At 33.3% G+C, this 19,699-nt stretch overlaps 1 protein-coding gene across 1 annotated transcript in view; it reads right to left on the bottom strand.

The window, feature by feature from the left end:
• The window catches only part of bma (SCY1-like protein bma), a 414,814-nt gene that overhangs the window by 56,563 nt on the left and 338,552 nt on the right, over positions 1-19,699 (bottom strand). Inside the window, exon 6 of the mRNA XM_089649833.1 lies at positions 15,311-15,431. Coding sequence (XP_089505959.1) covers positions 15,311-15,431 — 121 coding nt within the window. The remainder of the gene's footprint in view (positions 1-15,310; positions 15,432-19,699) is intronic.

Below are 19,699 nucleotides of genomic sequence, written 5' to 3'. Positions count from 1 at the left end.
TTAAATTAAGGTTTCAAATTTATGAATTTTAAAAAAGTAAACATTTTAGGTGTAGATACTTTTAATAAACTTATCAAAGGAAATCATGCATTAGACATTTATTTTACAAGTATCCTAAATTACTGGCTTCTTTACTAATGTATGGCAGTAGACTGAATGCTATGGAAATGAAATTAGGCGTAAATTTGCTAAAACCATGTGTGATCGTGTGAGAAATGTGAAGATTTTTTATTTATTTCGGCTGTGTTTATAATATAGTATCATAATATGGGTTCCATGATAACTCAACACAGTGACTATTCAACACACATTTAAAAAATGATATGAAGTCATTAAAAACGATAATTTTTTTAAACCTAACCTAACCTACTTAACCCAGTTAAAAAGTTTTTGTTTCATCACTTTCCATGACTTTATATAACTTTTTAAAGATGTGATGAATTATCATTTTGATGATTTATCCGGTCACCCATAATATGTACTATGTTTGTCCTCTAATTAAGCGTTCGATTTTGAAAATAGTTGAAAGTAACAATTTCAGAGTGTAGTTACAGAATAATGATAGCATCTATCTAACAGAAAGGCATGAAGAAAACCTAGAAATTGTGTAAGATATTGTTATGAAAATAATTACTTTGGTTTTATATAAAATTATTTTCCTAAGTAAAGTTAATAATGTTTCATATTACCCCGGTTAGATTGCAGTCAGTTCATTATAATCGACTGGCTTTGTACAGTTTCACCTTTTCTCCGGGAATAGTTTAAGATTTGAACTACAGAGGGTTATTGGTCGTTCGGAGCACTTTTTGGGAACGCGCCGACAGGCCACGGCACGTTACCGACTGGTCACAAAAATGTGGATTATTTATTAATAAAGTGTAACGGATCGGTGTGCAATTTAGTAGTATTATGTGATCGTTAAGTTTACAGCCGGTCGAGGAGCGACCGCGCTGATTTATTTGTCTTTTCGGGAAATTCAAGTACGGAATTCCGGTTATAATGGCGGGCGGTGATACCGTCTTTGTAACATTCATATCCGCGGGATATTTAAGTCATCCGACCATGTTCGAGCTGCACAGCAGCTGAATAGACAACACATCGCACTACCGTATCTTCGTGTCCGCTTATTTGTGGAATTTAGGGATTCCACCGACCTCATGTCGAGGGTCCACACGCACACCAGCCAGAGGGGGGAAAGAGCTACAAGACCAGACGCTGATGCCATGAGGAGGGAGATGGAGGGCTCCTCAGGCCCGTGGAGTCTCCATCCCGTTTCTAGGAACCCGAATCATTGCATCGAGTGATCTTAGGTACTAGATAGATAGCTCAGGTGTAGAATTGGTCCACAGGTATGTGTTTAAACCCAGGTATATTAATTAATAAATCTTTAATATCAATCCACTTCTATTTTCTTTATTATGATTCCAAAGCTCTAATTAATGTAAAAAAACAGTGCCCATCCCTGATGATGATGATTCTCATACTCTACCAGACTGTTCAGCATACTTTGTTTTCACTGGAATAGTTTGGCGTCCAAGTTTCCATCAAAGGAAATGAAGCTGTTCACTGTGCAAATTGATTGCATCTATGTACCATATCTTATATTACCTACCCCACAATAGTAAAGAATGCATAGCAACATTCCACCGTAGCAATATTGAAGTGAAACTTCTTTAGGCGCGTAATGGATTTTCGGGGACGGAGTAAAACCGAGTCAGGATCGACACGAAAATGCGGGTACCCCCACCACCGCTCACCGTTCACTGTCCCTCTCTCACCATATGCGCTTGTTGAGGTGGGGGAGCCGCTCACGAACGTTCTCTCTCTTCTCTTCTTTCCTCTCTCTCAGACACCAGCGAACTGCGCCACGCCAAGCATCAGCTGCTTGGTTAGTATACTGCGTCGTGAGTGTAATACGAGTGAAATACGTAATTGATTGTGGTTCATACGGTTTGGTACAGAATTTCAGTGTTAAAAATGAGTAGTGACGAGATAGAGGTGATGAACACATCATTGTCATTGTAATTTCTTTGTAATTTTTAATTGTAATATTGTTATTTATGTAATATTGTATACTTGTGAATAAATTGAAAATTTTTGGAACTATACATTAATCGAACGTCATTCATCTATAAGAAAATATTAGAAAAAGCAAATCCATGCTTCGTCGTTGAATTATTTAACCTCTAATTTTCAAACTAACCTAAGAGAGAAAATAGAGATGATGAAATGAAAATAGAGAGAGAGGAATACTAGAAGTTTCACTTCTGTCTTGCGTAGGCTTGACACACCCACTTTTTTTTCTCTTTTTCCATTTGCTTTCCATTTTAAGCAGAACACATTATGTTTTTAACCCCTTCGGTCTAATTTGTCGCTTTTGGGAATAACTTGAAATCGTCGTGTCTCCCTTACAGCCATGGTTAAAATATGATATAAACGATGTTAGAAAGAGAAAACACCATGCTACATATTTCAACATGAAAGATAACCACAGAGAAAAAAATTATCTACACCTCGATGAAACCAAAATTTCCGACCGCAATTTGAAAAACATGATGAAATTTAGTGAATTTTTTATTAATTACTTTTGTATGAAACAACAAAAAGTGAAGTGACAGTTACGTTTATAATAATTTTTCAAAAGATGTTTTTAAAATAAAATTACGTTATCAGTAATTTTAGTTAATTAAAAAAAACGTAATATTTCCTCCTGTAAATATGTTTATTTTTAATATTGAATTTTAAAGTGTATTTCATCGCACTAAAAGGTTAAGAAATATTCCATTTATTTGGATGTTAATGCAAAGCTTAAATAATCTGACCGCCTAACCGAATATGCAAGATGCCTTAAGGCCCTTAAGGCGAATCTTTATTTTTAATCGGTGTACATTATGAATACCAAAAATATGCTTTAGATAAATTGAAGGTTTTCCTATCGTTTCGCTTGAGTAGAATACAAATAAAAAAATAAATTACTTAATAAAAAATATAAATGCAAACTACTAAAAAATATTTTTTTTCTATAGAAATGTATGAACACGTATTCGGTGGCTTTCTTCATTAGTAACTTGTTAGAAACCTCTCAACTACTCATGCCTCTAAACTAGTCCTAATTTAATCTTATTTTTATAGTGACCTAAAATTTTTTTGAATGCATTGTAATTGTTTCATTGTAAGTGTGCATACAACGATACGCTATACAGAACTCCAAAAACACTCAATTCAATTTTCTTATTTAAAATTTAATTTTAATTCAATTTCAAAACTAAAACGTAATATAACAAGCTAATTTGCCTTTCAGAAGGAAATTTATACTGCAGTAAATAAATTTAATACAAAATTATTGTATCAAGTTGCGGTAAATATAAAGTTTGCCCCCTATTTATGTTCAATAACATTCAACTTTTAGGTACGCACATTCACCGGAATTTCATATTATGCAAATCGGCAATAATACTGTGAAATAAACCAAATTTAATTTAAGCACTTCAAGACGTTGCGCGCTGTAAAGCGAATTTCGTATTCATTGCCACGAGGATGTTTATGCATCGCGTTTCCGCCCTTTCTAAATATATTAAATAATAATGTTAATCGACGACGTTACGTGGTGCAAAATTACCATATACGGTACGTTATTTCGGAAATAGAACTCTAAATTTCCATCTCTGGACCTTGTTCCAATAATTTTATTGGTTCTTACTTGTGATCGGACAAGAACAATTAGTGTATCATCAACATTGGAAAATTGAATGTAGACATTATGGAGTTTTAATAATACATGTTTATTACAGTAGCATCGTCTGCATTGTAACCGTTTTTTATATAAAATAGTACGTTCAATTTTATATAAAATAGTACATTCGAAATTGTGCTTGTAAAGTTTAATGAGAGAGGAAAGTAATATCTACGGAGGGCGGAGGGGACGGGGTTTGGGGGGGGGGGGTGGAGAGAATTTGTGGTGAAGGAACACAATATTAATATACATACGGATTCATAATATATTTGGATGGTGTTTATGGCGCCGTCTTAGTAAAAATCACCTCAACTGCCAAAACAGTTGGAAGTTTTGAGTTTTACATAGGTATTATTATAAACAAATTGTATTCTTACTTTCAGCTGTTACCGAGCAAGATTTATTACCCACACTTCTGAAACACGAATTAGTTTTTATTAAATACATATACAATTATTTGGCGGGCTCGGAATAAGGATCGTTAGAGAAGCTGACCGGCAATCAGAAGGCTGTGGGATCAATTCCTGTCTGTATTTATTCTTTGTCGGTAGATTTTTTTAAATTTGTAGGGGTATATCAGGCGAATAATTATTGCTATTTTAAATAATTAAGTAACAATAAAAGTATTTACGGCTAATAAAGTAACTGACCTACTTTTATCTATGAATAATGTCGCAATAAATAATATCAGTTTGTGATTTTTGTGAGTGACATTAGGATATTATAAAAAAATTTAAATACACCACAAATTTAATAATACTATGTATTTTTAGGTACAAAGACTGTTGACCGGGTTTCGCTTAAATTAAGCTTAGTCAGGGCTTATAACGACTACATCAATAGTTGATAGGTACCTGTTAAGAAAGTGTGATGTTTTAAATATTTTGCTGCAAAGTTTTTCTAATAAAGGTTGGGAACTGTTTCAAGTTCTGTATCTTACGAGGAGGAAGAAGGAATTATTTGTATATTCCGTTATTTAAAAATTTCAAAGTCAATAATTGTCAATACAGAAAAGATTATTTAATTATTTTTTGAAGTGAAACTTCTTTACGCGCGTCATGCAATTTCGAGGACCGGAGTAAAACCGACTCATGACCGAAACGAAAATGCGGGTACCCCCACCACCGATTAAAGTTCATTTGATCTAGTCAAAGTTTTGAAGTAACATATAAATGCTTCTTAGCTCATCCCGACAACTGGCGTTGGTGGTGTAATGGTCAGCATAGTTGCCTTCCAAGCAGTTGATCCGAGTTCGATTCTCGGCCATCGCACATTATTTTTTTGTTTTTAACGCCTTTTTCATTCAATATCTTATTTTTTAGTAGGTCAGAACATTTTTTAAAAGAAAATAATATTGCAAAATAATAAAAACACTTATCTCACTGTGATAAAACATTACTCCGCTAGAGCGCGCTTTGCGTTATTGTGTTGGATTAAAATTATTATCTAATCCGTATATTATGATAATTGTATTACATTTATTTAATTAATTTATTTATTTTGATAATATGTAATAATTTACAGAAAAAAAAATTAAAACTATCTCCCTCTGATAAAATATCCGTTCGCTAGAGCGCACTACGCGATCTTGTGTGGGATTCTATTTCTGTACATTGTACATTATTTTTAAAAATATATTATATTTTGGGTGTGATGTAGGTAACATTATAAAACATAACAAGCTCTCATATTTTCAGAACCTACATAATATAATCAATTTATGCGGCTTTGCTTACAGTTGGTGCTCAGCGTGGTTGGCTTTCAATCAGTTAAGCGAGGTTCGATTCTCGGCTGTGGCATTTTTGAAGTGAAACCTTGTTGAGGTGGGGGAGCCGCTCACGAACGTTCTCTCTCTTCTCTTCTTTCCTCTCTCTCAGACACCAGCGAACTGCGCCACGCCAAGCATCAGCTGAAACTAGAAGTTTCACTTCTGTCTTGCGTAGGCTTGACACACCCACTTTTTTTAATTATTATATTAACCCCAACCAGGAGGCCCTGTGGAAAATAATTTCTCTCATGACCTATGTCATCTTTTGGATACTGTGTGGATGGTCCTTTTAAGGAAAAGAAGGAGAAGAGATATTGGGATGATAAAAGTTATAACTGTTGGGTAGGAATCTAGGGTTCGGTGTGCCCAGAAGTGACGGACATATGAATATATCCCTCCAACTGGGGCGCGAGGCGATGGGTCGAGAGACTTGTTGCATAGGTTAAAAGGTCTCCTCAAACCAGCCTCTCCCGATCTGGCACACCACGCAGTTGGTGGGCTGACGCATATGCTGAATACACCCCACCCGATGAACCAAATAACCAAACTTAGCGAACCACATGGAGTGACATATGGCAGAGGTGTTGGTTATCCAATAAATGGTACCCGGCCTCCAAAATTTCTGTTAAAAATATTTGAGTATTTTTATGAGGAAATATCAATCTACTATTCTAGATTTTATTTACTCCAAAATCTGTGTCGTTACCTCATCAACATGCTATTTCTTTCCATTCCGAGAAACAATGGAATGTAATACTGTCTAACTTCAAGAGGTATTATAATGATATTCATAATATACTCTCATGAAATGAACAATTTCACAGTGTACGGAATATTCTTTGATGAGAAAGTACGCGTTAATCAGGGTGAGGACAAAGGAATAACTTAGGAGGGATGGGGTCGGAACGTTGGAACAACAGGCGGTTATTGGTGGAAACATGTATCAGAGGATCCAGAACTGCCGTGGGCAAAATATTTTTGTTATTACATTTCTTGCAAGCCGCAAAGAGAGGTAAGCAAACATTACTGCTAAATGAAGCTATATCTCCACAAAAAAAATTAACATTTTTGTTTTGGTGTGTGGGTAAACAATGCGTAACTGTACAAATCTATTATTATTATTTCCTGTTGAATGTTTGATTTTTTCTTATTTTATTAACTACATTAAAAAAGATTAATCTTTATAATTTGTTTGCTGTACTACTTTTTTGGAAATATTTTAATTTTTTTTTTTTTTAATCATTTATCCCGCTAAACTGCCAAAGCAGTTTGTCAGCATATAAGGACAGAAAAAATGAACGAGGAAGACATAGCACAATCAAATTTATTGTTTAATGTTTCTTTACATTCTATATTTTTTACGTTTGAATTTTTAACCTCACTAGGACAAGCCTGTGTCGAGGTTAGTAAATTTGAAAACAATAAAAATGTAACACAACGATTATGCATTCAGAGAAAAATGTTATTACCTTAATCTAATTCCAGCAAATTCATTACAGTATAATGTAATATAACATTCTAGGGTACCATTTGTTATATAATATTTGAACAGAACATTCTTTTAAGGCGAAGCTTGGTGCCAAATCACTATTTTGATTCATCTTTATAACGAATTGGTGTAAATTATGAATAAAAAAATATGTTTTAGATAAATTGAAGGTTTTCCTATCGTTTCACTAGAGTAGAATACAAATAAAAATATATTTTACACAATAAAAAAATTTAATTATAACTACTAAAAAATATTTATTGTTTCAATATAAATGTATGAACGCATAAAGGAAATAACTTAAAAAATACAGTATTAAAGCTAAGATTATCTATGACAGCTTCACTAGATTAACATTTTAACTTTCTTATAAAATTATTTACAAAATAAATAAAACCAGTTTTGTGCTTGAAATCGAACGTTTGTAGACTCCGTTTGTCAAGCGATTTTAATGCCTATTACCTACAATATAAGGTATATCAAGAATATGCAAATTTTTGGCTTGTAGCTTCCTCTTAATTGTCTGTTTCCACTTTGGAATTATGATACCCCGTGATTTTCCACGGGCTGGGCTAGTTTAAAATAAATTATAAAGCATTTCAATATGAATGACACAACGATCTGCCAAAAGCTAATTAAATTAAAATACAGAACGGCTAACGTCCGAGTTTAGTAAAGTTGCTCCGCACATAGTATTTTACCTTCTCCCGGCCATTCACGACCCGAATAAAGAAGTTACCTTCTTTCAGTGATATTTCGCGGTGGGTAAAATTAATTCCTTAGAATAAAAATGTTTTCGTTAATGGTTGCGAATTATTTAGATTCTATTTTATTTTCTTTTAACTAACCCATTTTGTTTAATTAACGAGATTGTATAATGTATATTGCCATCCACGTTGGGAGAATATCTGACGTGGAGAATTTAAAAAAAATGGTCACAAAGAATAGTGGAAGACTAAGGACGGGTTGTTTCGGAGAATTTGAACAATTCATCAAATTTCAACGTTCATTTTCGGGTTCTGTGAAAGACTTCTTGAAGTTCTGTTTTTATATCATTGTAGGCTAGTTGCTTGAGAAAACTGAAATAAAAACAGAACTTGAAAAAATCTTTCACAGAACTTGAAAATGAACGTTGAAATTTGATGAATTGTTCAGATTCTCCGAAACAACCCGTCCTAATACAAAATCAATTGTTCAATCAAACGCTCAATCAATATCTCACACCATAATCTTCATTGGTAATAAATACGTTCTTTACGAAATCATAAAAACGTTGCATTTTTTTAAATTAATGAAGCATTGCTTTGTATTCATATAAGTAAATTATATTGATCAGAAAGCAATTTTTTTGATAAATATAATAATATATTCTTTTTCGATGTTTTTTTTCAAAATCCTGGAAAAAAAACATCGAAAAAAATGGCCGGGTGTTATTGCCCGTTAGTGAGCCGTATTATCCTACCGTTACTGAAATAAAATAAAATAAAAAACTTTACAGTTATTTGCCATTACCAAACTCGTCGAAAAATATACCCGTCTCTGCTCATGTACTTTCTTCATGGGCCCAGAACTTAAAGATAAACACTATACATGTTTCACCTCTGGTATCCTCAGAATACAGACAACATTAAACATAGAACAAGCATTAAATTTGGTATCTTTTTAATTGCTTCTGCCGGAGGTTTCATCTGAGCAGACCTAGTAAGGTTTAATATCTTCTTCCGAAGTAGAACATGCTGAAGGTCTCCTCATCATTATTGGTGTAAACTTGGTTTTAGTCGTCCTATTTCTTCCTTTTCCTTTCGTTTTATTAATTGTCAAATTTTCTCTTCCTTTTTTTAAAGGAGTTTTCAAGTGACGATTTACATGCTGTCAGCAACGTTAATTTGGCAGTCTTCCGGCTTCGCTTACCATTTTTTTCCTTGGAAAAATTTTGGAATAGGAGAAATATGATTTGCAGTGTTGTAGTTTTGTGCTGTTGAAGTCGAAAGATCGGGGGACGTAGCAATAAAGTTTTGTGATGTTGAAGTTGAAGGCTGGGGGGAAGCGGTAGCACAGTTTTTTGCTGTTGAAGTCAAAAGCTGGGGGGGGTGCGGTAGCACAGTTTTTTTGCTGTTGAAGTCAAAAGCTGGGGGGGATGCGGTAGTACAGTGTTTTGCTGTTGAAATCAAAGGCGCGCCCTAGCGATTTGTAAAACCAAATTAATGAGTGATTTCATTTTTTACTGCATTATGACATATTTTCTTACTAAGCCAAATAAAATTGGTTCCATTTTCTCAGCAGTTTCTTGGGCTCAAAAGAAAAAAAAATTTCTTCCTATTTTAGCATATTTAAACTTTTCAACTTCTTTATTCCCTGATCAACATTTCAGAATTGCTATAGGCACCCCGTACTGCTTAGAAGCGTTGGTTTACATTTTCTTGCTTCTTACATCTTAAATGGCCTTTATCATAGATTTTTGGCTCCATGTTTTGCGTTTTAAATTAGAATCTGGTACTGTGGGAGCCATTATCTGAGTTTTTGTTTCTATGTTATGACAAAATAGTTCGGAGGTAATATGGCTTACCAAACCATATTGGCCCACTCCGTTGTTGCCATATTACCCGTCAAATCCATTTAACAAAACTAACATCATACCTTGAAGTAATACAAAAATACAAATAATATGATTTGTAAAAACCTTTAAATAAGGCTGAAAGTAGAAATTGGGATACGTATTGCGATTAATTTAATACGATTCTCAAAAACTTACCGAAAAATTACACAGAAACTTGTAAAAATAGATATCTCAAGGATATGCTGAGCACGTGAGGTTCCTTCCAGGGATAATCTACTCGCGACATTGCCACGTTTCGGAGAAAAGGTGGTAGTCGATATTGGCCGACCAGGCAATATTAGCAGAACTTACCTTACTTATTGCAACCAGTTCTATATATTATAGGTCTTACTAAAAAAAAATGCTGAAATTTTTATTCAATTTATAAACGACCGCGTCTGAAAAAATCTTTCAAATTGAAACTGACATAAAATACTTAAAATGGAAATATTTATAATATTATTAATAGAGAGTTGTTTATAAACTTAAAATACTAATAATTTCTCATCGAATTTTAGAATTTTTTCTTGGTATTTTAAGTGTTCTGTGTATTTCTTATTTTAAAGATATCGCAAAAAATACGATTTTAGAATCTGGAAAAAATTCCTTTTTAGATTTTTGTATTTGAAATATCTTCAATGTTTTAATTTAAAGTATGAAAAAGTTGAAAAAAAGCTTAACACAAACATTTTTAATCAAAACATCGAAGTTTTATCAAAGAATTGTAAAGTGTGGGTTGGTACACAAATCGTCACAAATCCGCCCACCAGTAATTATGGATAGGTATAGTTGGGGTACTATAGCTGGAATTTTACTAAGTATACGAAGATCCGAGAACGTCCACGAGGAGAATTAAATCTAAGGCCATTCAAGGAATTTACTATTAAGAAAAGCGGGAAAAAAGGGAAAGGAGAAGCCTGCGGGTCTGGCGACCATTCAATGGTGGATCTTGAAAAGAAAGCATCATGGACCGAAGAGTTCAGGATATAGCGGGCTGACATGGAATAAAATACATTCTCAAAGTGAATTTAACACAATAATCAAATCTCATCATGCTTAAGAGAGGTCAAAATAATTATTTTGTAATCATCTAATACGCTTTTTAATGTCAATACCGCTCCTGAGTTCCGACTGCTCCCAACCTCTTCCGATTGTCTGGAGCCAGTGCAACTATGGTAAATGGCAACCCCAAATGGGATATTATATTATGATGCTGTGGGGATTGGGGAAGAAACCAGATGGGAATTATTTGTAATTAGGGTAAAATAAATGTAGCCACATATTATCTACTAGACATAATGCATTATTATTAGGATTATGAAGTATGGATGGTGATAAAGGTGAATACTAAAAAAGTAACAAGATATCTTCGAATAAGACCAGTTTATAAAAATATTTCTCAAAAACGAAGATAAATTGTAGGACAGTTGGTTAAGCCACTAATACGGGCTTAAGTAACTCATAATACGCGCTACAAATTTTTACTGTTGAATTAACTAGCTACATATATTCCCTCCCTTGTAAAGCCAGGCGTAACAAATTCTAGTACCTTAGTAATCCGATGGCCGCACGAACATAGTTTTTTTCGGATGAGTTTTATGTGGCCCACAACAAGAAAATACTATAGTGTTAAACTCTTGTGCAAACAACTGTTGCATCAATTTAATGTTAACAATCATTTGAGGGGTGTTTTTATCAGTGCCATGGGTGTTCATGTTCATTGAAAGGGGTTCAAAAAGGAAATAACGATAATTTCGTCTATTTGTAATACGTCAATCTCTCTTTTCTTCTGGGGTATCGTGTGATAGCAGTCATACTTACGAGGCACACTTTGAATTTTGTGAAACATTAAACCAAATACCCTAGAATATTAATAATAGTTCAACTCCAGTAAAATACTGACAGTATTTACTTGTACTGGCTGTCAACTCTGGCCGCTAGGGGCGCTAGGGTAGCAAGGCATGAACATGCATAAAATCCATTAAAGTGTAAATTAAATTAAAATCTCAACTCGTGCCACTTGGTGGCGCTAGTGTAGAATACTGCCATCAGAATGAATGAGAAATGTCATACAGTGGAGGCATTATAACTATTCTGCAAAATTTGAATAATCTCAGCTAATTATTTACATATATTTCCCTAGAGAATGGTTTTAGGTACTTTACGCAGGCCTGTCCTATCCGACTTCTGAAAAAACTTGTAGAGTTGTCAATAACAATTATAATTTACTCCACAACTTGTGCAAGTACAAGTATATTTCATATTTCAAAATAATAAAATAAGCAAAATCACAATACATGAAATACAAAACCGAAAAGGTGTCAAAATATTAGATATAAATTACGCAAAAGTCACTATAATCCAGCCCAACGCGAATTCCAGATACCACAAGGTATCTAAAAAGCCGTCTTATATTTCAAATAACGTAAAGTCTGCTCTGAAAGGTGCAAGTAGGTATCTTAGGGCAAAAATTCGTTATCGGTGGCACATTCTTAGGTACATTCACCATTACAATATTATTACGCGCCTCTCAATATTTGATTTATTTTTATCGTTACACGCTTTATTTACTTGTTTCTGCATTTATTTGGCACCCCGTTTTTTGTCAAGTCAAAAACATAAAATTGAGATGGGATGCTTAACATTAGTGTTGTAGACTAATGTCTTTGTTTTGAGATCTGATTTCTCCTTTTCCTGTTTCTGAGTTTGATTAAAAAAAATCAGTCAACAAGAGATTGAGAAGTGCTAGGTAGCAGATATACTAGTCGATCAGACATGGGCATTTACCTGTAATAAGCCCGATTGCAGTTAGTCATTGGGAGGCAGAACGTTTGTAAACGTTGTCAAGGTTTTCGTCGCTTTATTTTATATAAGGAACTGGATGAAGATTTTTTAGTCCCAACTGTTCTCAACCGTCTGGAGCCAGTGAGAATATAGCGGTGACTGGATAATTCATCACAATGATAATTCATCACATCCTTAAAAAGTTATATAAAGTCATGGAAAGTTATGAAATAAAAAAATTATCAACTGGGTTAAGTAGGTTAGGTTAGGTTAGGTTAGGTTTATCACAATTATCACAATGATAATTCATCACATCTTTAAAAAGTTATATAAAGTCATGGAAAGTTATGAAACAAAAAAATATTAACTGGGTTAAGTAGGTTAGGTTAGGTTAGATGAAAAAAAAAAATTTTTTCATCGTTTATAACGACTATATATCACTTTTTAAAAGTGTGTTGAATTTTTACTGTGTTGAGTTATCATGGAACCGAATATAGCATCCACAATATTGTGAGGCTGAAGGTAGTAGAGGAGAGAAGAAGATAGGGGAGATGAAGGTGGGGGTTATTCAGATCTGGTCACCAAGCATGGATAAAGTCATTTCAAGCAACGTTTAAATACAGAATGTTGGTCTTACACCAGGACGATACTGAAAGTATCTTCCACTCTGGAATGTGCCGCAAGTGTACTAGATAATTTCATAATATTTAATTTTGTTCATAACTTGTCTGGTGGTATATAATCTGTAATTTCAAAATAATCATTTGCCACGAATGAATAATATTTAAAGTATATTGTTTATGCACTGAAATAAAATGATCATATTTAAAACGGCATACTCAGAAAGTGATTTTAAAATCAGACGAAAATTGAATTTATTCCACCGTGATACTACCTGTCACTTTAAAATGCGATTAAAATAATTTTCGATTAAAAATAATATATTATTTGTAGATATCTTATCACTCGTTTGAATTCTCAAAACTAACACTTATATTTTAAAAACGATGACCCTTAAATTCAAAGTTCTAGAATTCATTTAGCCGGTGTTACAGACGGAGTCACTACTTAAAATATGAGTGGCTAAACAATTTTATTTCTAAAAATTGAGAACATTAACTCTTACCAACATCAATGAACTAGGCTTGTGATCTAACACTGTTTTCACTTTGCGTCAGTAAAAATCTACAAATAATTACCCTTTTTTACACTTACATACTTCCTAGCATTGGCACATGGAACGAACCCATAGCAAACACAATTGGTTATTTGCACATTTCATATTTCAGGAAGTTTAAAAAAGTAATTTTATGACAGAATTGAAATAACTATTTTTGTTGTAAAAAAAGTACAGCATTTTATTCCAGCACGCTTTAAAAAAATCATTGTTTTTAATTTCGTTAACCGTTATAATAAGTTGAACAGTGTCTTTTATATCACTTTTTTAATGAACACAGTAAAAAATAACAAAATTCAAATGTTTATCGCTTTCCTCTTGCACTGTCAAATAAGTTTTTCTAGCTACCTTACCTATTGAAATGCGTGAATCGGATTATTAAAGGCAAAGTAATTAACGCTTGTAAACTATCCTTTGGGATACCAAGGGATTTGAAAGTATGGATTCAATAGAAGGAGTTTTAATTTATTTAATAATTTTATTTAGAAATAAAAAAAAATAGGAGTAAAAAATATATATTAGTCTAAAAGAGAAAAGTTAGATAACTGTACCTACAAATCGGTGGATTAACTATTAGTAAGATTAATTAAAAATCTCTAAATAACGATCCTACCTATTGTAAAACCTTTTCTACTGTAATTTAAAATATTTATAACTAGCTGACATGTACCCTTCGTTGCTGAAGATTCCCCCGAGGAGATAGACATTTGCCATCGTGGACTTTTCTGCAGGCCATTAGCCAGCGTTAGCAATGTAAACCTCCGAACTTTTTTTTCGACTTTCATTGTCTTTTCTCTTCTTTCTATAAATGTAATATACATAAACCTTCAAGAAGAAATTCTCTAAATGATGGTGATAACCCCATAAAAATGCGTTGCGTAGCTTTGAAGAACTAAGGGCACAAACAGACATTATACTTTATAGCGACTTTATTTTATAAATATGTACCAAAATATGTAGAAAGTGCCATTTAGTTTAAGACGGTATTCAAAATTTAAAAAAAAACAGCCTTACCTTCTAAAATATAACAACTTTAGATTAACGAAATAGAAGTATGTAATATATTTAAAAAAATTAAACACATCCAATTCTTTTAAAATTATTATTAATAGCATTATTCATAGAATCACTTCATTATTTTGCTTACGCTCCAAGCGTTATTTCAACGATTTTATTTGAAGAATTTATTTATTTTGCCGATCGCTCAATATGTCAAATATTTATTTTCGCGATTTTCCTTCATTAAGTTAATGAGAAATGTTTTTTTCTTCTTAAATCAACATAACTTATTTGATCTTTCAAATCTTTGAAATGCTAGTCCATTTTAGCGTTTGAATTTGATAGGGAAAAATAAACACGATTATAATAACATTCAAAATTATGTAAAAAAATTTATCTGCAGTTGTTTGAAGGCTTAGATTATTGTATGATGAGAAAAGGGCACTTACCTATGAACTCATGACTGAATAGTTTACTGAATAATGAGAAAAAGACACTCACCTATGAACTCATGACCAAATAGTTTACTGTATAATGAGAAAAGGGCCCTTACCTATGAACTTATTACCAAATAGTTTACTGTATAACGAGAAAAGGGTACTTACCTATGAACTCATGACCGATTAAATATGATTTAAGATTTTCACGGCCAAAAGTATTTTTGTTATTTGTTTTTGGGGTGTTATGCCGTGTTGCGCTAACTCCTTCTTTAGCCAACGTTTCGGACAGCTTAGTTTACTGTATAATGAGAAAAGGGTACTTACCTATGAACTCAAGACCGAATAGTTTCCATGTCCCTTTTTTGGTGATCACGATGGAGGTTGGACAGATGTTCCGGTGCACGAGGTGAACGTTGTAGTGTAGGAACACCAACGCCTCAGTTATCTGAAAAATATATAAATACTTAACTTTGGCTCGACCTAAATTTGAATATACAAATAAAATCTGCGGTTTTAAGTTCATTCATTTTCTCATTTCATTCAGGACTTTGGAATGAACTACCATTTGTTTATCTTTCACTTGTTATCATTTGTTTATCATTTTACGAACTTTCAAAAAATATTTTACTTAGCTATCGAACGTTTGATGACAATTAAATAATAACATATTTACGTAAGGGGTACAATACATTCTTAGAACTGATATAAAGACGATATCCCATTGAGTTAAAAATAATTGTATGGAGTAGTATATTTCAGTTTCGTTGAGACAGGAGTTTGAATTGATATTTATCACTTTGTCATGAAACTTAGAAAGTCTAAATAAGTACAAATATCTGAGATATATTCAGAGTACTGAATCATACTTCTACTAGAACTACCAACATAATCTTCATTTTCTTACGGCATATTTATTTGGCTGCTCTGTTTACTGTACAGTGAAATTAAGTTTTGAGTAAAACTTCAAATCGAATCTTTTTACTATTTTTATGTTTCAAATTTTTCATTTGTGAGTCAATACGATGGTGAATAAATATTGAAATTTCAGGTATTTTTACTGCAAAAATCTTGATTTTTTTGTCTTGTTTACCCCGATGAAGATACGAGTAGTGTTGAAACTTGTGAAGACATAATAAGTGACCATAAATTTGTTCGTTACAAATAAAAAGTTAGGTAAGTACCTATGCAAGGTAATAGTGTTTATTATATTATATTATATTATTACATGACACATTACAATGGTGTTACTAGTTCCTACAATATTGTCCAAATTAACAAATTCATTAGGTACTAAGTATAATGTAGTTTCAAATTATAAGGTAGTTTAGGAAAGATTTCAAACTTTTGTGCCTGGAGAAATCCGGTGGTTTGGAGGTGAAATAATCATTAAGCCAATTTTGACGACTATTGACGAGATTTATATAAGAATTAAGAGATGGCTGCAGTTAAATAGCTTACCAACTGAGCTCTATGTCAACCATTAGTTATATACTACCAAACAAATGTATCAAATAACGCAGTATCCCTTTGGAAAAATGCTTAAATATCAACTTAAGTCTCAAACCGTTGGCAAAAAATAAAGACAAACTTGTTAAATTCCACTGAACGATTAGTGCGCAAATAATTTGACCGGTCGGTGGCTGAGTTGACATCGCGTTTGGGTCCCACCCGGGCGTAGTGTGTTCAATTCATCGGCTGGTTAAATCCTCCATCACAATACAAGCAACATTTTCTGCTTACTGTGGTGGTAGTAGGAGTTTTTCAAATGTTGTCTGGTTATTCGTAACCCGGGAATGTTTATCTTTCTTTTAAAAATAAAAAAAATATAAATACCACTTGCTTTCAACTTACTTATTACAATACAAAACTATTTATGTCGTGGGAGATGGTAAAATACGCATTAAAGTTCCACTTTTTCTCAATCAAAGTTATGTTCAAAGGTTAAGAAAAACACAAAAAATATTAAAATAACCCTAACTAACACCCTAATAACCCATTTTGTACAAGTTTAATTAAACCCCGACTTGAATAATCTTCTCCATTAGATATTTAATTTGAAATCAAGTGTTGCTTTTTTTTAAAGCCTTTGCGTGCAGCGGAATTCGGCAAGCTTACAAAATAATATTTTAACCTTGGAATTATAAGTAAGTACTTCAAATCAATAAATGTCTATCTAAAAAAGTTTATAATCCCCTCCTCTGAAGTACCATCTGCTGGGTGGTACTTCTTGGGATCGATAAGTCCTATCATCAAATACTCAGAAACCGAGAAGTTTTTAAAGTATTTCGAAAGTAGGGAGTTTCCAACTATGGAATATCTAAGAAAATATCTTGACTTTGAGCGCCGGATGCAGGTTCGTAGATACTTACGAACACAGTGAGGAAATACGATAGATTTGACGATAATTTTAAATTTGAATGTTTTTGCGTGGATTGTAAAATAACTCTAAAACCGACACTTTAAAACAAATACATTTTTTTCACTATTTTTAAATATGTTAAACTTAAAATTATATGTGTGCAGTGGTTACTTATGTGCTGCTACTTTGAGGGTTTTGGATTGGGCTGTGACGGCGATATCATCTGCGTAGGTAATTTTGTGCCTTCCGTGAGAGGAACGTATCGGGTGTAAATGTTAAAAAGCGTTAAGGTCCTGTTGAGAGGTGTTTTTTCTCCCCGAGAAAGACCCCGAAAGTACGACCAGTTAGCAGTTGTTCAATATGTCGCACTGTGTTGTCATCTTCTATTGTGTCATAGATTTTAACAAGGAGACCTTTATGCCAAGCCGTGTCGTAGGTCGCATCAATGAAGACCACCGCCTTGAAACCAGATTAAATGTGTGCTGTCAGTGTCAATCACTTGGTCGCAGCAATAACGCTCTGGTATGACTTATTCTCGTGGAACTACGATCTCTAGAATAGGGGTAGACCGGCGTTGCGCAATTTGTTAGAAGAGTTTGTACACGGTACTTATAAGCAAGATGGGCCGGTAGCTTTTCGGATCCCTAGTTGGCTTATTGGCTTTGAGAACTTTATCTCTTTTCAGAGCTTTTTTATTTCTCCGGTTTTATTTCAGTAAATATTCCATCTTGGTATCGAATTACAGAAGGTAAAAAAGAATTCGTGTTATTATGTTAAACACGACTTTCTGTGTTGGCTATGTGGGAAGCTGCTCAATACAATTATCGGAGCCTTCATAGGTTTTTTTTAGAGCACAAAAAAGCTTAGCTTTCTCTTGCTTAGCATCGTAAATGAGTTGATAATGCTGTGCTGATGCCCAATCGGTGATTTGCTCTCGAGCTTTATTGGTCGTCAAGTAAATAGAAATTGGTGGCTGTTGAAATTTCCTACTAATACCGCCCGGTGATGGTGTGTTAAAGTATGGAAGTGCTTGTGACTGCCATACTTACCTAGTTGTGCGGTTCGGTTGTCAGATATTAAATACAGCAAGTTTTCCTATCCTAATTCCGATCGCTTGAAATCAATCAGTGATTTTTTGGGTGATATCCTGCAACTCCAACTTTATGTAGGTTGCAAGGCCATGTTTTGGATGTCCCCGGAATGCAGCTTGGATATAGCCGGGGATATCCAAGCATGGTTAATGGTGTTCAGCGATGTGCAACTCTAGAAGCAGCGGAATATCGATTTTTTTGTTGGTGAGTATTGTTATTTTAAAGGGACAATATTTTTATTTGTTCCCCTATATTTAGTGATCTCTTTTGACTGTCTGTCTGCAGCCCCTTATGTAGCGCCAAAATTTGTAGTCAGAGGCCCCACTTAACACGCGGTAACAATGAACATGCTGGTGAAATAACCTTTGCGTTTTTGGCGCACGTTATTTATTCTGACTTAAAACCTATGGATAAATATTTCCTCGATTGGCGATTATATATATAGATATTTATTGGGTGTTCGGGGGTGAAGTGTGCTAAATTCGAGGGGTGATTCTGCATATTACAAATAAAAAGAATACATAACTTTGATTCTAAATCCCAATGTTTAAAGGTAAAATTGTTTGTCATGAGAAAATAAATATTCGTCTATGGAAAAATATTTTTTCTATGGGAAAATAATCTGTTTGGAATTCCGAAAAAGTTTTCTTTTTTACAGAAGTATTACATGATTATTTTACATGACGGTAGAAACCGTCATGTAAAATCAAGCGTTAGCGCACAAAGTTAGCGCACTTTACCCCCGAGCACCCTGTAAAGAAAAACTATTTAATTTAAGCACACACGTTATTTTAAAGATAACACGTATTATGTTACGTATTTTTATCAGGTAGGTACCGCAATGAATTTTTATTTACTATGATGTATACGGAATAAAACTCATATCATATCATGATATCATGTATATATCATGATATCATTCAAAGTAAAGCTATCATTAATTATGTATTTGTTTTGCATTTCTTACAAAATATCATTAAAGGTATTTGAATGAATCTCGCTTACAGATAGTTTAAAATCTACCAATAAGCTAAGCTAGGACTCAATCCTGAGTAATCTTGGGATGAAAAAAATATTTAAAAGTTCAGAACGTAAAATGCACATTTCTGATATCAATCACCTTTGGTTTAATTAATTTTATCAGTTTTGTGTAAAATTTCAAAAAACATGATTATGCTTTACACCGTTCATTTAATAGTTTTTTTATTTTTTTTTATTTTTATTTTTTATATAACAAAATAGGTAGACCAACAAAACTGTCAC

The sequence above is a fragment of the Hesperophylax consimilis genome, chromosome 31, assembly GCF_061612785.1.
Source record: "Hesperophylax consimilis isolate HC1 chromosome 31, BYU_Hcon_1.0, whole genome shotgun sequence".
NCBI lineage: Eukaryota > Metazoa > Arthropoda > Insecta > Trichoptera > Limnephilidae > Hesperophylax > Hesperophylax consimilis.
Note: the sequence above shows the minus strand (reverse complement) of the source record. Positions and strands in the feature narration are given on the sequence as shown.